Genomic DNA, 18,828 nt, shown 5'->3' with positions numbered 1-18,828 from the left:
TTAGTCTAGTTGTGGGTAGTTTTCTATTGCATGAGTATTCGGTGGGTACATAATACTAAGAATCGGTTAGAAAGAAGAGATCCAACAAGTAGTGACCCTGTACGTTTGCTCTATTTAAAACCTTTCAATATAGGAGACCAAAATCAAAACTCTTCACCTAAATCTTTGAAAGATAGGTTCTACCCTGCTAGAATAGCCCAACCTTCCTGCATAGTTCTACCACAAGCCCAGGGCAATAATTTTGAACTCAAATCTCAATACATCACTATGTTGCCCCACTTTCATGGGCTGACCTTTGAGGATGCATACCTATTTCTAAGGGAATTTGAGAGGTATGTGTTCTAATTAAGATCCAACAGCTTTCTAACGATGCTATTAAGCTTAGGTTTATCACTTTTGCATTGAAAGACCAAGCTAAGAAGTGGTTGTATGGGTTACCTACAAATTCCATAACCTCATGGGAACAGTTCATTGTTGTCTTCCTTAAGAAGTTTTTCCAACTCACAAGACCAATAAGCTTAGAAGTGATATCCTTCAGTTTAGGCCAAAGCCTAGTGAGTCATTTTCCAAACTTATGGAGAGATTCAAGGATCTACTCCAAGAATGCCCTCACCATGGCCTAGACTTATGGCATTTATGTCAGATAATTTATGAGGGTATTGATTACCCAACTAAACAAATGATAGAGTCTATGTGCCCTGAGGGATTTACATCATTTATAGATGAAGGAAATACATAGGAATTCTTACTTGACTTAGCTGATAAAACCCGTGAATGTGAATCAACCCAAGAGAGTGAAAGAATCATAGGAGGGAAAGGATATTTTGTGGATGGGATAGTAGCCAAGGAAGCCCATTTGGATAGCCTAATCAAGAGGGGCTATTGTTCCTAGAGAGTCATCATCAGTCAATTTGATTAAGATTTGTGCTTGGTGTCAGTCCCCTGGACATATCATAAAAGAATGCCCCAATACCTCTGGGGGCACTTCTAATGATAGTGTTAATGCCATATACCAGAATAATCCATATAGTAACATCTACAATCCAGGATGGAGAAATCACCCAAATTTCTCCTAGAATCAGGGCAACCAAGCAGGGCCTTCCAATTTCCATAATCAAGGTCAACCTGGACCCTAGAGGCTTCCCTTTGCACAACAATCTTTTTCCCAAAATACTTTTCCTAGGCCAAATGTAGGACCTCAGGCTAGTTTTCCTAGGGCCCCTCTCCTATCATCTTATCAGCAACCCCCTGGGTTTACCAACACTGGAGAAGCAAGTAGAATAAGTGATTTGGAAAAAAATATGACCCTCCTCATGACAAGCCATCAAAATCTTATAAGAGAACTAACCCAAGTTGTCTCAATTATGCGTGAGAGAGAGAAGGGAACCTTTCCCAATCAACTAAAGCCTAACCCTAGGCATCATCAGCCTGTTAGCTCACAAGCACCAACTAATGCACCACTGAATGTAGTACAAGGTCAGACCCAACAAGGGCCCTCCAACCAATGTAATGTTGTTTATGCCCTTAGGAGTGATAGAGAGTACCAACAGAGTGTTCCTAACTCTTTCCTATCCTTTACTCCTGTTAACTCTCCTTCAGTTGAGGACAAAAGTGTGCCTCTTGTTCCAGGTTCGTCTGATGAACCTAAAGATTGTTTTGAAATTAAAGATGATTTGGTTGAGGAAACCAAAAATGATTCTTCTGAAAAAGAGCAAATCCCTAACAGTCCTTATGTTTCTCCTTTCCCATTACCTAATTGCTTGGTAAACAAAAAGAAGATTGCTTCCATGGATAAAATTTTAGAAGTCTTCAAAAAAGTATAAGTGAACATCCCTCTTTTAGATGCCATATTCCAGATCCCCGCCTATGCAAAGGTACTGAAAGATTTGTGTACTCACAAACATATCACTAGTGTCCCAAAAAGGCGTTCTTGGCAGGTAACATTAGCTCCATAATTACTTAGCCTATAGCAGCCAAGTATAAGGATCCAAGGAGCCCTACCATAGCTTATGTCATAGACAACACCTACATTGAGTATGCCTTACTTGACCTCGGCGTAAGTGTGAATCTTTTACCTTACCATGTGTACAAGCAACTAGGATTGGGAGAATTGAAAGCCACTAGAACTACTCTTCAGTTGGCAAATAGGTTTGTTAAGATTCCTAAAAGGATGGTTGAGGATGTCTTACTAAAGGTGGGGGAATTTATTTTCCCTGTTGATTTCATTGTGTTAGATACCAAGCCCTTCTCAACCAAGGATGAGAACCCAATAATTCTAGAAAGACCATTCTTGGCTACCAGTAATGCATTAATCAATTGCTGAAATGGTTTCCTAAGGTTATCTTTTGCCAATCAAACTGTTGAGTTTAACATGTTTAGGATAGGTAAGCAACCATATATGGAAGAAGAGATCAATATGCTTGAGGATTTTCTGGATTTTTCTTATGATTTAATTACCAACTTTGATATTGATTTGATTCAGAATTCCAAGAGCGTATGGATGAGTTGGATGATGATAGTGAAAATTTCTTTTCTAATGTCTTGAGTCTTCACACACCTGTGGAGCCCTTAGGACCCCTTTCCAATTCCATTCCCAAACCTTCAATAATTGAGCCCCTCAAGCTAGATCTTAAGGAGTTGCCATCTAATTTGAGGTATGCTTTCCTAGGGCCTGACCAGACTCTTCCTATAATAATTTCTTTAAATTTGACTTCTAGTCAGGAACAGGAGTTGCTTAAAGTGTTAAAAGATAATAAGGAAGCCCTAGGTTGGACCATGGCTGATATCAAAGGTATAAGCCCTTCTGTTGTGCAACATCATATACATCGTATGGAGGATTCCAAACCATCCACAGAACCCCAAAGAAGAGTTAAGCCAGTGATGATGGAAGCCATTAAGAAAGAGATCCTAAAGTGCTTGGATCATGGAATAATTTATCTTATTTCTAACAGCCAATGGGTAAGCCCAGTTCACGTAGTGCCTAAGAAGTCTGGGCTGACTGTAGTTCCCAATGCCAATAATGAACTAATTCCAACCCGTGCCTAATCAGGGTGGAGAGTATGCATAGACTACAGGAAACTTAATGTGGCAACCTGGAAGGACCACTTTCCATTGCCATTCATTGACCAGATGTTAGAGAGGTTAGCTAGACATGAATACTATTGTTTTCTTGATGGATATTTCGACTATAACCAGATCCCAATTGCTTTAGAGGACCAACATAAGACCACTTGTACATACCCATATGAAACATTTGCTTACAGGCATATACCCTTTGGGCTTTGCAATGCCCCTGCTACGTTCCAACGATGTATGATGAGCATCTTTTCTGACATGGTCAAAAAATTCTTAGAAGTATTTATGGATGACTTTTCAATTCATGGGAATTCCTATTCTGAATGTCTTTATCACCTTTCTCTAGTTTTGAAAAGGTGCATATCTAAGAATTTGGTTTTGAATTGGGAGAAATGTCATTTTATGGTTAAATCTGGTATTGTTTTAGGCCATGTAATATCCAAGGAGGAAATTAAAGTAGATAGAGCCAAAGTGGATTTAACTGATAATTTACCACCTCCTCAATCTATTAAGGATGACCGGTCTTTTCTAGGGCATACGGGCTTTTACAGAAGGTTTATTAAGAACTTTAGTCAGTTAGCCCGACCTCTCACTTCATTACTTGCCAAAGATTAAACTTTTGAGTTTTCTAAAGAGTGCCTAGAATCCTTCAAACAACTTAAGGATTTTACCAATGCACCCATTGCTCAACCACCTGTTTGGACTGAACTTTTTGAACTGATGTGTGATGCTTCGGATTTTTCCATAGGAGCGGTTTTGGGTCAAAGGATTAGTAAGTTGCCCACTGTCATTTACTATGCTAGTAGGACCTTAAATGATGCACAACTCAAGTATACAACCACTGAAAAAGAATTTTTAGCTGTTGTGTTTGTATTAGAAAAGTTTCGGTCTTACTTAGTTGGTTCACATGTGGTGGTGTACACTGATCATTCTGCTCTTAGATACCTAGTTCAGAAGAAGGATGTCAAAGCCCGTCTGATTAGATGGGTTTTACTTTTACGAGAGTTTGATTTAGAAATCAGGGATAAGAAAGGAGTTGAAAACCTAGTTGCAGACCATTTATCCTGGCTTCCCAATTCCTTGATTGTCGATTCTCCAGTCAACGAGAACTTTCCAGATGAACAGTTATTTGCAGTCTCCAGTGAACTATGGTTTGCTGACATTGTCAACTTCTTAGTTTCAGGTGTGACTCCGGATCGCTGGTCCACCTAAGATAAGTATAGGTTTCATTCCCAAGTTAAGTACGTTTTCTAGGATGATCCTTATTTGTTTAAGACATGTCCAGATAAGATTATCTGACGATGTGTTCCTGATCATGAGAAATATTCCATTCTGTCTTTTTGCCATGATCATGCATGTGGTGGACACTTTGGACCTAAGAAGATTGCCGCAAAGGTTCTCTAATATGGATTTTATTGGCCCACTCTTTTTAGAGATGCTTTTGATTTTTGCAAGGCTTGTCCCGCCTGCCAGTCTTTTGGCCGTACCAATAAGAGGAACATAATGCCCCTCAACCCTATTTTGGTAGTTGAGATTTTTTATGTACGGGGCATCGATTTCATGGGACCATTCCCTAATTTCTTTGGGAATTTGTACATATTTTTGGCTGTTGATTACGTTTCTAAATGGATAAAGGCCATACCTTGTAAATCTAATGACCACAAAGTGGTGGTCCAATTTCTCAAAAGAACAGTTTTTCCTGTTTTAGTGCACCACGTGCAATAATTAATGATAGGGGTACTCATTTTTATAATCGGCCTTTTGAGGCCTTAATAAAAAAGTATAGGATCACTCATAAGTTATCTACCCCTTATCACCCCCAAACTAGTGGCCAAGTGGAGGTGTCTAATAGGTAGATCAAGCAAATCTTGGAGAAAATTGTTAATCCCAACCGTAAGGATTGGTCCCTTAGGCTCATTGATGCCTTATGGGCCCATCGGACTGCATTCAAGACTGACCTTGGTCAGTCTCCCTACCGTTTGGTGTATGGGAAAGCTTATCACTTACCAATTAAGTTGAAGCATAAGGCCTTAAGGCCTTTTGGGCCATCAAGAAGCTCAACTTTGATTTGTTTGATGCGGGAATTCATCGTAGGCTCCAACTATCTGAGTTAGAGGAACTTAGGAATGATGCCTATGAAAGTTCTAAGATTTACAAGGAAAAGACCAAAGCTTTCCATGATAAGCACATTCTGCACAAATCTTTTGCAATTGGTGATAAGGTCTTATTGTACAACTCTCGATTGCATCTTTTCCGTAGTAAGCTTAGATCCTGATGGGATTGTCCATAATGTATATCCCCATAGGGCTGTAGAGATTCTGAATCCAAGAACAGGGGTAATTTCGAAGGTTAATAGTCAGCGTTTGAAACCGTTCCTCGAGTTTCCTAATACTGGTAGTGAAGTGGTCATGGATCTCCATGAACCTCTTTACACTGATGACTAACTTTTAATCAGGTATGACCCCCTTGCATTGTTTTCGCTTTTAATTCTTTCTATGCATTGAGGACATTGCATGACTGATGAGCACATTTATGTGTGAAATCTAGGTAGTAAAACATGCATTTTACATATTTAGAATGGAGCTACCTTAGGTTTTACTCTCTTTTTGCAGGTTTTATATTTTTAAGGCCTTAAGGACTATCGGGCGCTATATCTTCAATTTTACACGTAAAGAGGTCCTATTTCTTTTCATGGTTACGAAGAGGATGAAATTCTGAGCAAGATGGACGTGTTCAATTAAAAGTACACATTCGTTTGGTCACCCATACAAATGATTATTCTTTTCGGGCCAGAAAAAGAATAATAGATCAGAACTGAACCGAGATGCAAAACCAGCCCGTTTGCAATTATCCCAGAGGTGCAAGGAATACTCCAAATGCCAATAAGGATTGATGGATCACATCGTTAAGTGATTAAAGATTTGTTTTTGGTAACAACTACCTAGCGTAGTGGGTGAGCTATGGTGTACAAAATTCCCTTGCTCACCAAGAGGTCTCAAGTTCGAATCTTATGGTTGTTTTTTTTAGAGAATTTTGTTGAAGATTTTCTGCTTTTCACTCACTTAAAGCACTAAGGGCATGGAGGGGATTTCCACATCAAATTAGAAGCAAGAAAAATCGTGGAAGGGTTCCTGCACAAGAAGAGAAGAAAAAAAAAGGAAAGAAAAAAAAAAGAGGAGAAATAAAGATTGTCCAAATCTTCTCTCTCCTCCACATCATCACCCACCAAAAGATTGTCCAAATCACATAAAGCAAGAAGAAAATCGTCCCTTGGAGGTGGAAAAAGAAGAAAAATAAATTAGAAAAAAAAAAGGAAAGAAAATAAGCAAACAAATTATAAGAAATTTCTCAAAGTTTATTTCTCTCTTCTCTCTCCTCCACCTTAGCACTTTTGGTCTCAAAAGATCTCACAATCAATTGTGGGTTTCTCTCTTTTAGGAAGGAGAAAATTATTATCCTACCTCCCCATTCCCTATAAATACAACTCATGTAAGAGGAGGGGAGACAATTCATTCTTCTTATAGTTTTTTTTTAGTTGCTCTCTCTCTCCCTCTCTCACTCTTTAGTTTTAGTTCTTCTCTATTTTGTTTTAATCACTTTTGTAATAGTTTTTTTTATGTTAATTAATGCAAGCACTCTTTTATTCTTATTCAGCCTTTTTATGTTTATGATTTATGCAATTGAGTTGTAATTTTTTAAGTTATAGTTTTAGGCTTAGATCTAGGTGACAAGATCACGAGCCGTGGAGCAATTTTTTTTTTCAAGTTCAAGCATTGATTCAAGTAAGTAGGCTCCTTCAGTAGTCTTCTCTCCCCCCTCTCATTCCCTCTTCTGACTACCCTTTCTTTCTTAATTTAGGATTTTTATTTTCAGTCGTTACATTATTGCTATCCTTTTCCCCCAAGGTTCATGGCTAGTGTATGTGTTAGCTTTGCCCCTCCTAGCCATAGAACAATCAATTTATTGTTTTTATTTTAATTGTCTTCCTTTCCCTAAAGCCAAGTAGAGTAACCCTTGTAAGAATGACTCTCTGGTCAAGTAAGGAAGCTCATATTATGATGCATCCCTCGGGCTAAGTAGAGAAACCTACTTGTGAGTCTCTCTCTAGCTTTATCCCCTTTCTTTTACTTTATTTTTATTTCAGCATTTTTTTCCTTTATTATTTTTTTTTTAATTGCGTGGGTTGTTTATTTTCAGTTATTTATTTATTTAATTTTAATTGCGTGGCTTTCGTCTCTAAATTCTTAGATGACGAATGGTTAGGACGTTATTTTAGATACATATGTTTAGGACGGTAATTAGAATTAGATCACAACCATTAATCAGTTTACTTTCGCATTATTAAAAGAAATAAAAAATAAAGTGGCTGCTCTCCCTGTGTTCGACCCGTAGCTACATTGATTCGTACGCTTGCGGTTATATTTTAAATCTCAAACAATGACTTAAGTGTGGGGGAGGGAAACTAGTTTTTTTCTTTTTCCACTTTTGTTTGTTTTTCTTTTTCTCTTTGAGCTTGCTACGGATGAAGTCCTACTTTGGCTTTTGGCTAATGATCATACCATTCGGTTGCTTGATGTATGAAAATAAAAGTTTTGATTAAGGTACCCATTTTGAACGTATAAAAACCCTGTTGAGAAGAAAGAAACAAGCTTGTGTCTTGAGATGGGACTTTCTTTTGAAAAATAAGAGACCCCTATTTTATAGTGTTGGACCATATGTAAGTCTGTGGGATCCTTGTACTTTTGATTTGGAGTTGAGACCTTTTTAATTTTACATGAGTTGACAAATGCATAATTTTAAATGAAGTCTGAAATGTGGTATAAAGAAGAATAAGAGTTGATTCCCTTGGAACTAGACAGGGCATTGCGCCTCAGGAAGCGTGGTGGCTTGATCGAAATTCCTAGAGAGAACTTCTGAAAGAACTCTATCATCATTGTCTTTGTGGGTATATACAAAAAGCGAAGCTACATAGTAATTTGGGTGTCTGGTGTTTGCTCCATCATGTCATTCAGGTCAAAATTAGTGGAGTAGAATAAAGTTTATTAAGCGAAAAAATGAGAAAAAAAATGTGCAAATGTCATTAATACTTAGTAACATGTTTGGTCAAAAATACTCCAACGCCTTAGTCATTGGTTCTCTATTTCTTCACAGGTGGTTTTACCATAAGATAAGGATGTTTTGGAAGAGACAAGGTGAGTTCCAAATCAAGAAATATGCTAGTGCCTGGAATTGATAAAGGGTAATAAAAGTTCAAGTGTGGGGGTCCCTTGTAAGAGGAATTATCTTTGCTCCGGATCAGTATGGCCCTTATCTTTAGCCAAGGTTGGGATTTGTTTATTCTGAATTTTGGGTGTATATTTACTGCAAACACCCACGAGACACAACTCGTCCACTAGGGGTGACCTAGGCGTTTAAAGGCTTGTTGCACATACTAAGTGCAATCATGATTCCTACGAAAGTGAGTTAGGATTTTTGTTTTTATTCTTTTTCTTTTTGTTTTGCTCGAAGACCAGCAAAGTCTAAGTGTGGGGGAATTCTGATGAGCACATTTATGTGTGAAATCTAGAATAGTAAAATATGCATTTTACATATTTTGAATGGAGCTACCTTGGGTTTTACTCTCTTTTTGCAAGTTTTATATTTTCAAAGCCTTAAGGACTATCGGGCGCTATATCTCCAATTTTACACATAAAGAGATTCTATTTCTTTTCATGGTTATGAAGAGGATGAAATTTTAAGCAAGATGGATGTGTTCAATTAAAAGTACACATTCGTTTGGTCAACTGTACAAGTGATTATTCTTTTCGGGCCAGAAAAAGAATGATAGATCAGAACTTAACCGAAATGCAGAACCAACCCGTCTGCAGTTGTCCCAAGGGTATAAGGAAGATTCCAAATGCCAATAATGATCGATTGACCACACCCTTAAGTGATTGGAGATTCGTTTTTGGTAACAACTACCTAGTGTAGTTAGTGAGTTGTGCTGTGCAAAATCCCTTGCTTATTAAGAGGTCTCAAGTTCGAACTTCTTAGCTGCCATTTTGTTGAGGTTTTTTTTTAGAAGATTCTCTCTCTCCTACTCATCAGTTAAAGGAGGATGGCCAAGATGGTTGTACACAAGTTTGAAGAAGAGAGAAAATAAAGAGAGAAAAAATAGGAAAGAAAACAAAAAAAAAAGACAAAGGCATGGATGGAATTTTCCATTAAAATAGAATATTGTCCAAATCCAAGCAAGAAAAATCGGCCAAGGGGGGTTTCTTGCGCAAGAAGAGAGAAAAATAGAAAAAGGGAGAAAAAATTGGGAAAAAAAAAGGCAAGACAAATTGTGGGAGATCTCTCTCCACACGTTTTCTCTCTTCTCTCTCCACCTCATCAACAAGATAAAAAAAAAAATTTTTTAGAAGCTAAAATCGTTAGCTTCCCTCCACCATTCTCTATATAATAGAATTAACATAAGGGGAGGAGGCACTTCATTCTTCTTCTAGGGTTTTTTTTTTTTTGTTGCTCTATCTCTTTCTCTAGTTTTCTCTTTCTCTAGCTCTAGTTCTAGGTTTATGCTTTAAACACTTTTGTAAGTTCTTTTTATTCAATTAATGCAAGCACTTTTGTTTTTTATTCAGTCTTTTATTTTTATTATTTAAGAAATTGAAATTGTAATTTTCAAGTTTTAGTTCAAGGCTTAGTTCTAGGTGACAAGAACAAGCAATGGATCATGTCTTTCAAGTTCAATTTTTTTTCTTCAAATTTGTTTTCTCTAGTACTAGAAATTTTAAATTTGGTTTATTCCAGATCTGGTTTTTAATACTAGTCGTATCTCAAATCGATCAAGTTTTCAGTTCAAGTAAGTATGCTCCTTCAGTGGTCTTCTCACCCCCCTCTCATTCCCTCTTCTGACTACCCTTTCTTTCTTAATTTAGGATTTTAATTTCAGTCATTACATTATTGCTTTCCCTTTCCCCCAAGGTTCATGGTTAGTGTATGTGTTAGCTTTGCCCCTCCGAGCCATAGAACCATCATTTTATTGTTTTTTATTTTAATTGTCTCCCTTTCCCTAAAGCCAAGTAGAGTAACCCTTGTAAGAGTGACTCTCTGATCAAGTAGGGAAGCTCATATTATGATGCATCCCTCTAGCTAAGTAGAGAAACCTACTTGTGAGTCTCTCTCTAGCTTTATCCCCTTTTTTTACTTTATTTTTATTTCAGCATTTTTTTCCTTCATTGTTTTTCAATTGCGTGGGGTGTTTATTTTTAGTTATTTATTTATTTAATTTTAATTACATGGCTTGCGTATTTAAATTCTTAGATGACGAATGGTTAGGACGTTATTTTAGATACATATGTTTAGGACGGTAGTTAGAATTAGATCGCAACCATTAATCGGTTCACTTTTGCATTATTAAAATAAGCAAAAAAATAAAGTGGCTGCTCTCCCTGTGTTCGACCCGTAGCTACACTGATCCGTACGCTTGCGGTTACATTTTAAAATCTCAAACAATGGGCCTCTCTTTACATGGGCCACTCGAGTCATTATCCAATTGATGCAACAACTTCGTCCCAATCAGCCTGCTGTTAGAATATGTGTATTAGGGGTATATTAGGAACTGTCTTATGTTAAGTTATCCTTATATGTAATTTCGCTTATTTTCCTTATTTCTCTTTCACTCCCTAAGGGAGAAATATGTAATTCCCTAAACTAATATTTGAATCTAATATGGGTGAGATGAGCAAGTGCTCATTAACGATTTTGCTCCCGTCGTATCTTCTCTCTCTCATCTTCTCCCCTTCTTCTTCCTTCCTCTCTTCCATCTTCTTCCCTTATCCCTAACCTTGGTACTTCTTATTTCTAACTTGGTATCAAAGGTGTACAAAGGTTTGAGAGTCGACTAATCTTTTCTTGTTCCATTCTTTAGGTCTCTCTTGGAACCCTAAAAGAAAGAGGGGTCCATTAGAGGTTATACTATGTAAAAAAGTGTACAAGAAAGCCTAATGAAGTTGTGAAAACAAGTTAAAGACACTTAGAGGGAGGTTTGAAGGCTACAAACATAGATTAGAGCTCACACAGAGAGGAGACGCCCATCACAGCATTACCACCCTTGCTTGGTTCGATCTCTTTTTTCTCTCTCATCCATACTAGGTTGGGAGAGTGGAATAGCTCAAAAGAATCACCCAGGGGTCTATATTTGACTCCCCAAGCCTAGGTCCCTGATTTTGTGTGCTGTTGGAGTTCTACTCCATTTTCTATTTGCTGTTAGGTATCGCCAGGTTCTGTTTTTTTCAGGTTATATGGTCTGAAATGGATGGTAGATTATGTTTTGGCTGTGTTTGCTAGATGTTCTCTATCCTATGATGCTTGTATGTGGTTGTTGGATGAAGCTCCATAGTTGAAGTGGTTTTTTATTGGCTTTGCCTCAAGTCTCTATGGTTTACTAGCTTACTATTTTTTTGAGTTTTAAGAAGAAGGCTTTTTGGGGGCTAGTGTTCCCCCTTGCTTTGGATTCCCCATTGGAGTGTTGTTTAGGGGCATCCTTATATTATGTCTGATCTCATGGAACCTTTGGAAGCTACATCAGGTGGGTAGAGTAGTACCAACCCCAGTTCGATTGTCTTTGACAATCCTAACAGCTAGATTTCCCTTGTGAAGTTGAATTGTACTAACTACTTGGATTGATCACATTCTATGAAGCTATCCCTGCAGAGTAGAGGAAAGCTATGATATATTACTGGCGCTATCAAGGCTCCCGCTGTCCCAAACCCCGGGTACCAGAAATGGTAAACTACAAACTCCACTGTCATGACTTGGCTACTTTTCTCCATGAAACCTGAGATAGGTAGGAGTTTATACGGAAGGAAACAGCCAAGGATATTTGGGATAGTGTCACTAGGATCTATGACAGGGTAGGTGACTGTGAAGGTCTACCAGCTTCTTCAGTAAGCACTCTCCATGAAGCAGGGGACTAAATCCATTTCTGACTACTATAACACTGTTATAAGACTCTGGGAGGAGTATAACCATTATCGAGATCTTCATGTGACCAATCCTAATGATGAAGCCAAGGTCTATAGATCACTTGAAAAAGAGTGTGTTCTGATACTTCTAGGTGGGCTGAATTCAGAATATGAGCAGATCCGGATACAGATTTTGGGCCGGTCACCCCTACCTACACTTGATGAGGTGTGTAGCTACCTCTCAGAGGAAATATGTTCTGGATTTGCTGACAGAGACTGGAATGTTAGGGTCCAAGCCTTTGGATACTCCTATGGAACCAAATGTGAAGCTTACAATTGAAAGTGGTTACCTGTTAGATGATCCTGAGAAGTATCGGAGATTGGTGGGAAAGCTTAATTAATTAACAGTGACCAGGCGTGATATTGTTTTTCCGGTCAGTGTTGTGAGTGGGTTTCTTTTGCCTCCACGAACATCTCATTGGGATGTTATTCATATTCTACGATATCTCAAGAACGCTCCAGGCCGTGGTTTTCTTTACACTGATCATGGACATGGTCACATTAAGGGTTTCTGTGATGCTGATTAGGCTGGATCTCCTGTTGATAGGCGATCAACTACTGGGTATTGTACGTTTGTTGATGGTAATCTTGTGTCTTGGAAGAGCAAGAAGTACGCCGTTGTGGCTAGGTTTAGCGCAAAGTCTACATATCGTGCCATGACTAATGTCACTTGTGAGTTGATGTGGGTAAAGCAGTTGTTGATAATACTTGGGTTTGAATTCACTGCGTCTATGCAGTTGTGGAAAGCTGCAATCCATATTGCGTCTAATCCAGTGTTCTATGAGGACAAAACATATTGAGGTTGATTGTCACTTTGTTCGAGATAAGCTACAACAAGGAGTTATTTCTACGAGCCATATTCGCACAGGAAAACAACTAGCCAATGTTTTCACTAAGTCTTTGGGGAGTGGTAGAGTGGACTATATTTATAACAAGCTGGGCATGATCAACATCTATGCTCTAGCTTGATGGGGAGTGTTAAAACTCAGAAGACCATCGTGAAAAGGGGAGGAGTCCTGCACAAGCCGTAGGGTCCTCCCTTGATGTTTTCCTAGTACAACTAGGACTGATGTCTAAATTAAAAGCTAGTAAGCCTATGTTACTTTTCTATTATGTTTTGGAGTCCTATCCTAGTAGGACTTATATCTTACTTGTAATATGACTTATAATAGCTGATTTGAGCTCTATATAAAGAATAGAAGTGGGCAGCCCTAATCTAACAATTGAAACTCCCTTGCACAAATCACAGCACTCTCTCTCTCTCTCTCTCTCTCTCTCTCTCTCTCTCTCTCTCTCTCTCTCTCTCTTTTACAATACATATATCTTATATCATGAAAAATCAATATTAAGTCACGTCAAATCATCAAAAATCAACATTAAGTCATTGAACATCAACATTTAGAGAAATGTTCTTGTTCTCTAATAAGTTTGAATGGTCAAATGATTTTATTTTTACATGAGACTTTTCTATTAGATAGAGCACAAAATTAGCTTTTCAACAAATCCAAAATTGCTTATATCCAAGTTGTATTGACAAATTTATGTTCCAATCAAACTTATTTTAAGGTACAAGAATGCTCTTAAAAATTGCCTGAATGAAAATAAAGTTATGGACATTAGATTATTTTACCGCACTTTTGGTTTTTAGAAATAATTTACCATAATAAGATTTATGGAATTTTCAGATTTGGGGAAAAAAAAACCCAGCATTTGGAAGTTGAAAATCATGCATGGTCATCCCCTCCCCGTCCTTTCTTTCTCTCGGTCCCACCTAGCTGAAAAAGCACACACTTGTGCGGAGTAAAGCTGATCGTAGACCACCGTTGCTTGCTTGGCTCAGCCAAAAAGCCGGGGGCACTCAAGCAAATGATGCAAACTGCGCATAATTGGTTGAAGATCATGAGGTGGTTTGAAAAAGAACTCTTTTTCAGATTTTTTTCTAATTGTTTGTTGGTTCCATCAATAAAATAAAAAGATCGGGCCCCTACAACCAAAAATCCAGTTTTTGTTCTTGAACTGGCGGTTGATTTTTATCCTTTTGGAATTTATTTTAAAATTATTTTTATTGGATTCAAATAAGAGGTGTTTGTTAAATGATATTTGGCATAAATAAGTGCCAAACCTGCTTCAGTACCATTTCAAGATGTCTTGCAATAAAGTGACAGTCATCTAGACCCGAAGAGAACCACCTAGATGCCTAGGCGACGCCTTGACAACTATGATGATAGCAACCCTGAGGATTTCTCTCTGGTAGAGCCAATGGTTCCTAGTAAGTTTCCTTTGTTTTTTAAATCCATGGAATTCTATGTACATTTTATTTGTAAAGACAGAGCAGATAAACCTTCTAATATTTGGGGGCTTTGGAAGAACTCTGTTCAAAAGGCTGTAGCTGTCATGTGTTTGGAGCAGCATTTATCCGTTTGATTTGAGCTTGAGGGAAAAAATATTATGGTTTCCACGGTTCATGCAAGCTGCTTTAAAATTCATTGAAGACCGTTCAAAGAGAACATGGTTCATTTGAGTGAGAAGCTGCAGCCATGGATCAACGACAAAAATATGAACCGTATTTAAAATTCATGGAAGACAGTTAGGGGTTCAGGAAACCTGATTTAAGGTTTCCACTTCAAAGCTTTCTTGGACTCTTAACTCTTAGAGGATTTCTCACTGTTATAGGGAGGTCAATATGATGGCATACATTTTAGACAATCAGCGTGCTCAGTATAGAGCTTCTTCAACCTGGGAGTCCCCTCCATATTTCTCTCTTCATGAGATTGAGTGGGACACTGGACAGACCTCGGTATTGGTTTTATTGAGCCCCATGAGGGTTTCTCTTTGTTTGGTTCTCACTCTGCTGATGGCAATGCCGAACGTGGAAGTGTGAATCGATTTTTATTTAGTGTATTGTGCCATCCAGGAATGCCTAGACATATCCTGTATTCTATTTTCTGTTATAAATTGCTGACCATTAAAAAAATAAATAAAAAAAAAAACTGGCTATAGCACTATTGATGCGATCTGGGGGATTTCCTTGTGTAGCATAGATTAGTGAACACTGTTTCTGAAGGAACAGTGTAAAATATATCCCCTTGATAACTTCTAAAATTTTGATGACAAACAAATTTTGAGTAGACCAAGAAGAATAGCCATAACGTAATAACACAATCATTTGGTTGATTAGAACTAGGCATAGATTGAAATAAAATCACAGAAGAAAACAATGATCGGAGATTTTCTGTTGTATCTTTTAGAAAAACATTGCTGTAATAGACATATTAGCAAGCCAATACCTTGTAAATGCATTGTGAAGCAACATACCCTATCACAAGTAGAAAAGTAAGCATGACTACAAACTTGAATATTAATACTGCCAAATTATGCATTAAAGATGCAGTTACCTGTGCCCGCAACTTAGCAATTTCTTGGATGATGCTGTCATCTGTATGCTTTGGACCATCAGCAATGATTTCAGGTGATGTTACAAGTGTTGACGAGGGTGTTGCAGAATGAGGTGAAATAGGCTTTCCGGATATGGGAGATGTTGCCCGGGAAGCCACTCTTGAACCAGGAACAGATGCAGAAGACATTTTTATTGATGACCCAAACAAGGAGGTCGACGTTTTGGACACAAAAAAGCTCCCTGATTGAGAACTTCCATTCAAAGTGGGTGAGAAACGGCTATTATTCATTTCCAATTTCTTGTTGCGCTTGGACTGTTTGACTTCAGCCTGCTTGAAAGAGTCAACTGAGGAGAGCCTCATGGGTTGACCACGTAACCTAGAATCAGAAGTCTCTTTTGCTACCATCTCACTGGAGCTATTCTGTAAAACTCCACTGTGGGTTGATCCGGTTTCCACCACCTTCTTGAGTTTAAGAAAACAATCATCGCATACACGGTAGGGCTTGTTCATATTTGGAGCCAATGAAGCTTTTAATGACTTCCTACTAGTGCACACTTTGCAAAACACTAGCCCACAGTTATAACAATTATGGCGTTTTCTCCTGAACCCAAATTGATTGCGACAACCAGAGCATAATGAGTTATCAGCATTAGACACCCATTTATGAAGACAGATGACAGCTGTGAAATTTGAACCACATGCTACACGCTTAACTTGTTTATCTTTCAAAGCTTCAACAAGCGTAGGCTTATGTCTGTCATCATTGTCTCCATGTCCTAGTCGGCCATTTGCCCCCTTTCCCCAAGTGTAAACTTCAGGTTTAGAGGTCAAAATAGCAACATGATAAGAACCACAAGTTATTTGCTCTACAAAACAGTTGCCAACCTTGCCATCGATGCAAGCGGGAAGCTTTCCATCAGCCTCGGGATTCCCCAACTGTCCATAAATGGTACTTCCCATTGTATATACTCGTCCCAAGGATGTAAGAGCAACTGTAATGTCATGTCCACAGGCTACTTGAGAAAAACTTTCTTCAGCCAAAGCAGCAACACGTCCTGGAACTAGCCTTGGTTCATAATCACCATGCCCAAGTCGGCCTTTATCCCCATCTCCCCAGGTAAAGAGCTTTCCAGAAAAGGAGTTATCATAACCAGATGACTCGTCCATGACTTCCACAACCACAGCAGTGTGCCAAACACCACAAGCTACCCCCATTGTCCGTAGTCCTCTTAGAGTCTCAACTTCTCTGGGAATGCTAACGCTACTATGATCTCCATGGCCCAAGGCACCAAAAGTTCCATCCCCAAATGTAAAAAGTTGTCCTGAAGATGTTACAGCTGCAGTATGCCAAGCTCCACAAGAGACAGATGAAACATGTCTCCCTTCCATTTGACCACTTACTTTTTTAGGGATCCAGTGACTTGCCTCACTCCCATGCCCAAGAAGACCAGAATTGTGACTACCATCACCCCACGAATAGAGATCTCCAGATAAGGTAACAGCACAAGTGTGATACTCCCCACATGTGACTACTTCAATGTTCATGCCACTGAGAGTATCAATGAGCTTTGGCAGGGAAACATCAGCTTCTACTCCATGCCCAAGCCTGCCTCCTGACTCCTCTCCCCAGCTAAAGATTTCCCCTTGTTTAGTGACTAAAACAGCATGCCTCCCACCACAAGCAATATTATGGACATCAAGTACCATTGATGATTCTAGTGCCTTTGGGAAAAGCGCATCCACCTTGGTGGCAGATGAACTTCCAACCCTTTGAGTACCACCACCAAGGATCCCATCCTCAATGCCTTCTCCCCAGATGAAAACATCACTTAAAGCATCAAAATCTTCATGACCAGATCCCTGGCTCGATGAGCTAACTGCACTTGATGAACTAATTCTGACATTATCTGCTGTAGAACCTCGACCATTAGAATTATCAGCGCCAGATGAAAAGGAGGTGAAAGAATTGGCAACTGACTCTGAAAGGGTGGGAACCTTGGCACCGGCAGTATATGATATTACATCGGAGAATGCCTTTCCTAAACCAATTTGTGGAAGGCTCTCACAGGGAAACAGAATTTGTTGGGTGTCTCCAGGATCCTGTGAGAAGTTTTTAAAAGAAAATTGCCAGGGAATGTAACTAAGAAAATCATAGAAATAATAGATCACTACAATTTCATAAAATTTACAGTTTGAAGACCTTATAGAATAAATCATTTCTTCGAGTATGGGAGTTTGGACTATCAGCTGAAATTCTTTCGCTCCTTGGTTCAGGTTTCCATTTGCGGTAGCTACCACGTGCAATCAATGCCTTAAGGCCAACAAACCAGACTTCAGCTTCATCCTTATCCTTACATATCTGCCATAGGATAATGATGTAAAACAGAACAGTAAGGGGTATAGGACAGAATCAGACCTTAATCCGTAAATTTACGAAGGTACACGCTTACAGGAGACCACTTGACTGCCTTTGGGGGGGGGGGGGGGAGGGGGAGGAGGCACCATTCCTTGTGATCCCAAGCAGATAATTTGTGCAAGAAACAGAAACTCACCAAATCCAAGGATCTATCACTGTATATTAGGGAAAAAGATTGGTATTCCTTATCAGGCCGTGGATATCGCTTAAATATTGCCTGAAATCATACCCATAAACACATCTCAAGTTTCCAAATAAAGCAAACAGTAAGATAATGAAATTAAAAATATATATATATATATAGAGAGAGAGAGAGAGAGAGAGAGAGAGAGATCAATTGACAGGATTCTAGAAAGTTTATTCAAGCTGAACCTTATGGGCATCAACTATCAACTATCAGAACCTTAAGTAATACTAGGAAAGAGGAAAGGGGAAAGAAACAAATAAGAAGAAAAAACCAATGCTCGATTCGGTGGTAATTTTCACCAACAAAGCCAATTATTACAAGGTGAGCAACCCTCCAGCCCCCCACCCAAACCATAACAACAAAGCAATTCATTTCTATTTCAATAAAGGGGGCTAATGACAATCATTAGTATACTGAGAACTGCATGGATTGTTTAGTTACCGGGGAAAAGTATACACTACTCTTACATCCCAAGTGATTGTTTCATGAACTTACAGTACGCTGCCCAGGTATAATCCTCGATACATGACTTAGCACAAGCTGTTTCTCCTTTTTGCCAGAATACCATATCAGTAGAGACTCATCCTGAAAAGTGAGCACATCAACTTAAGGTGATGGAAGAGAGAAATTTGACATATTTATTCAAAAAGAAACAGAAGATAAATTTGAGGCCTAGGGTCAGAGGATTGAGGACATGATCTTTTTTACCTGCCTAAGATGGCTCAAGCCATCACAAGGCCAGAGCAG

At 38.7% G+C, this 18,828-nt stretch overlaps 1 protein-coding gene and 1 non-coding gene across 3 annotated transcripts in view; both read right to left on the bottom strand.

Annotated features, from left to right (window-relative positions):
* Positions 1–514: 514 nt before the first annotated feature.
* LOC122058536 lies at positions 515–621 on the bottom strand. The gene has a single exon (XR_006133829.1). It is a non-coding gene; the product is annotated as a small nucleolar RNA R71 (small nucleolar RNA).
* Positions 622–15,313: 14,692 nt separating this feature from the next.
* Positions 15,314–18,828, bottom strand: part of LOC122057111 (PH, RCC1 and FYVE domains-containing protein 1-like) — a 32,169-nt gene continuing 28,654 nt past the window's right edge. For both annotated transcript variants that reach the window (XM_042619112.1, XM_042619113.1), the window contains 4 exons: positions 18,577–18,666; positions 18,031–18,111; positions 17,679–17,837; positions 15,314–17,578 (listed from right to left, as the gene is read on the bottom strand). In XM_042619112.1, the coding sequence (XP_042475046.1) occupies positions 15,353–17,578; positions 17,679–17,837; positions 18,031–18,111; positions 18,577–18,666 (2,556 nt within the window). In that variant the 3' untranslated portion in view covers positions 15,314–15,352. The remainder of the gene's footprint in view (positions 17,579–17,678; positions 17,838–18,030; positions 18,112–18,576; positions 18,667–18,828) is intronic.

The sequence above is a fragment of the Macadamia integrifolia genome, chromosome 12 (assembly GCF_013358625.1).
Source record: "Macadamia integrifolia cultivar HAES 741 chromosome 12, SCU_Mint_v3, whole genome shotgun sequence".
Lineage (NCBI taxonomy): Eukaryota > Viridiplantae > Streptophyta > Magnoliopsida > Proteales > Proteaceae > Macadamia > Macadamia integrifolia.
The sequence above is the reverse complement of the archived record's forward strand: the minus strand, read 5'-3'. Positions and strand labels throughout refer to the sequence as shown.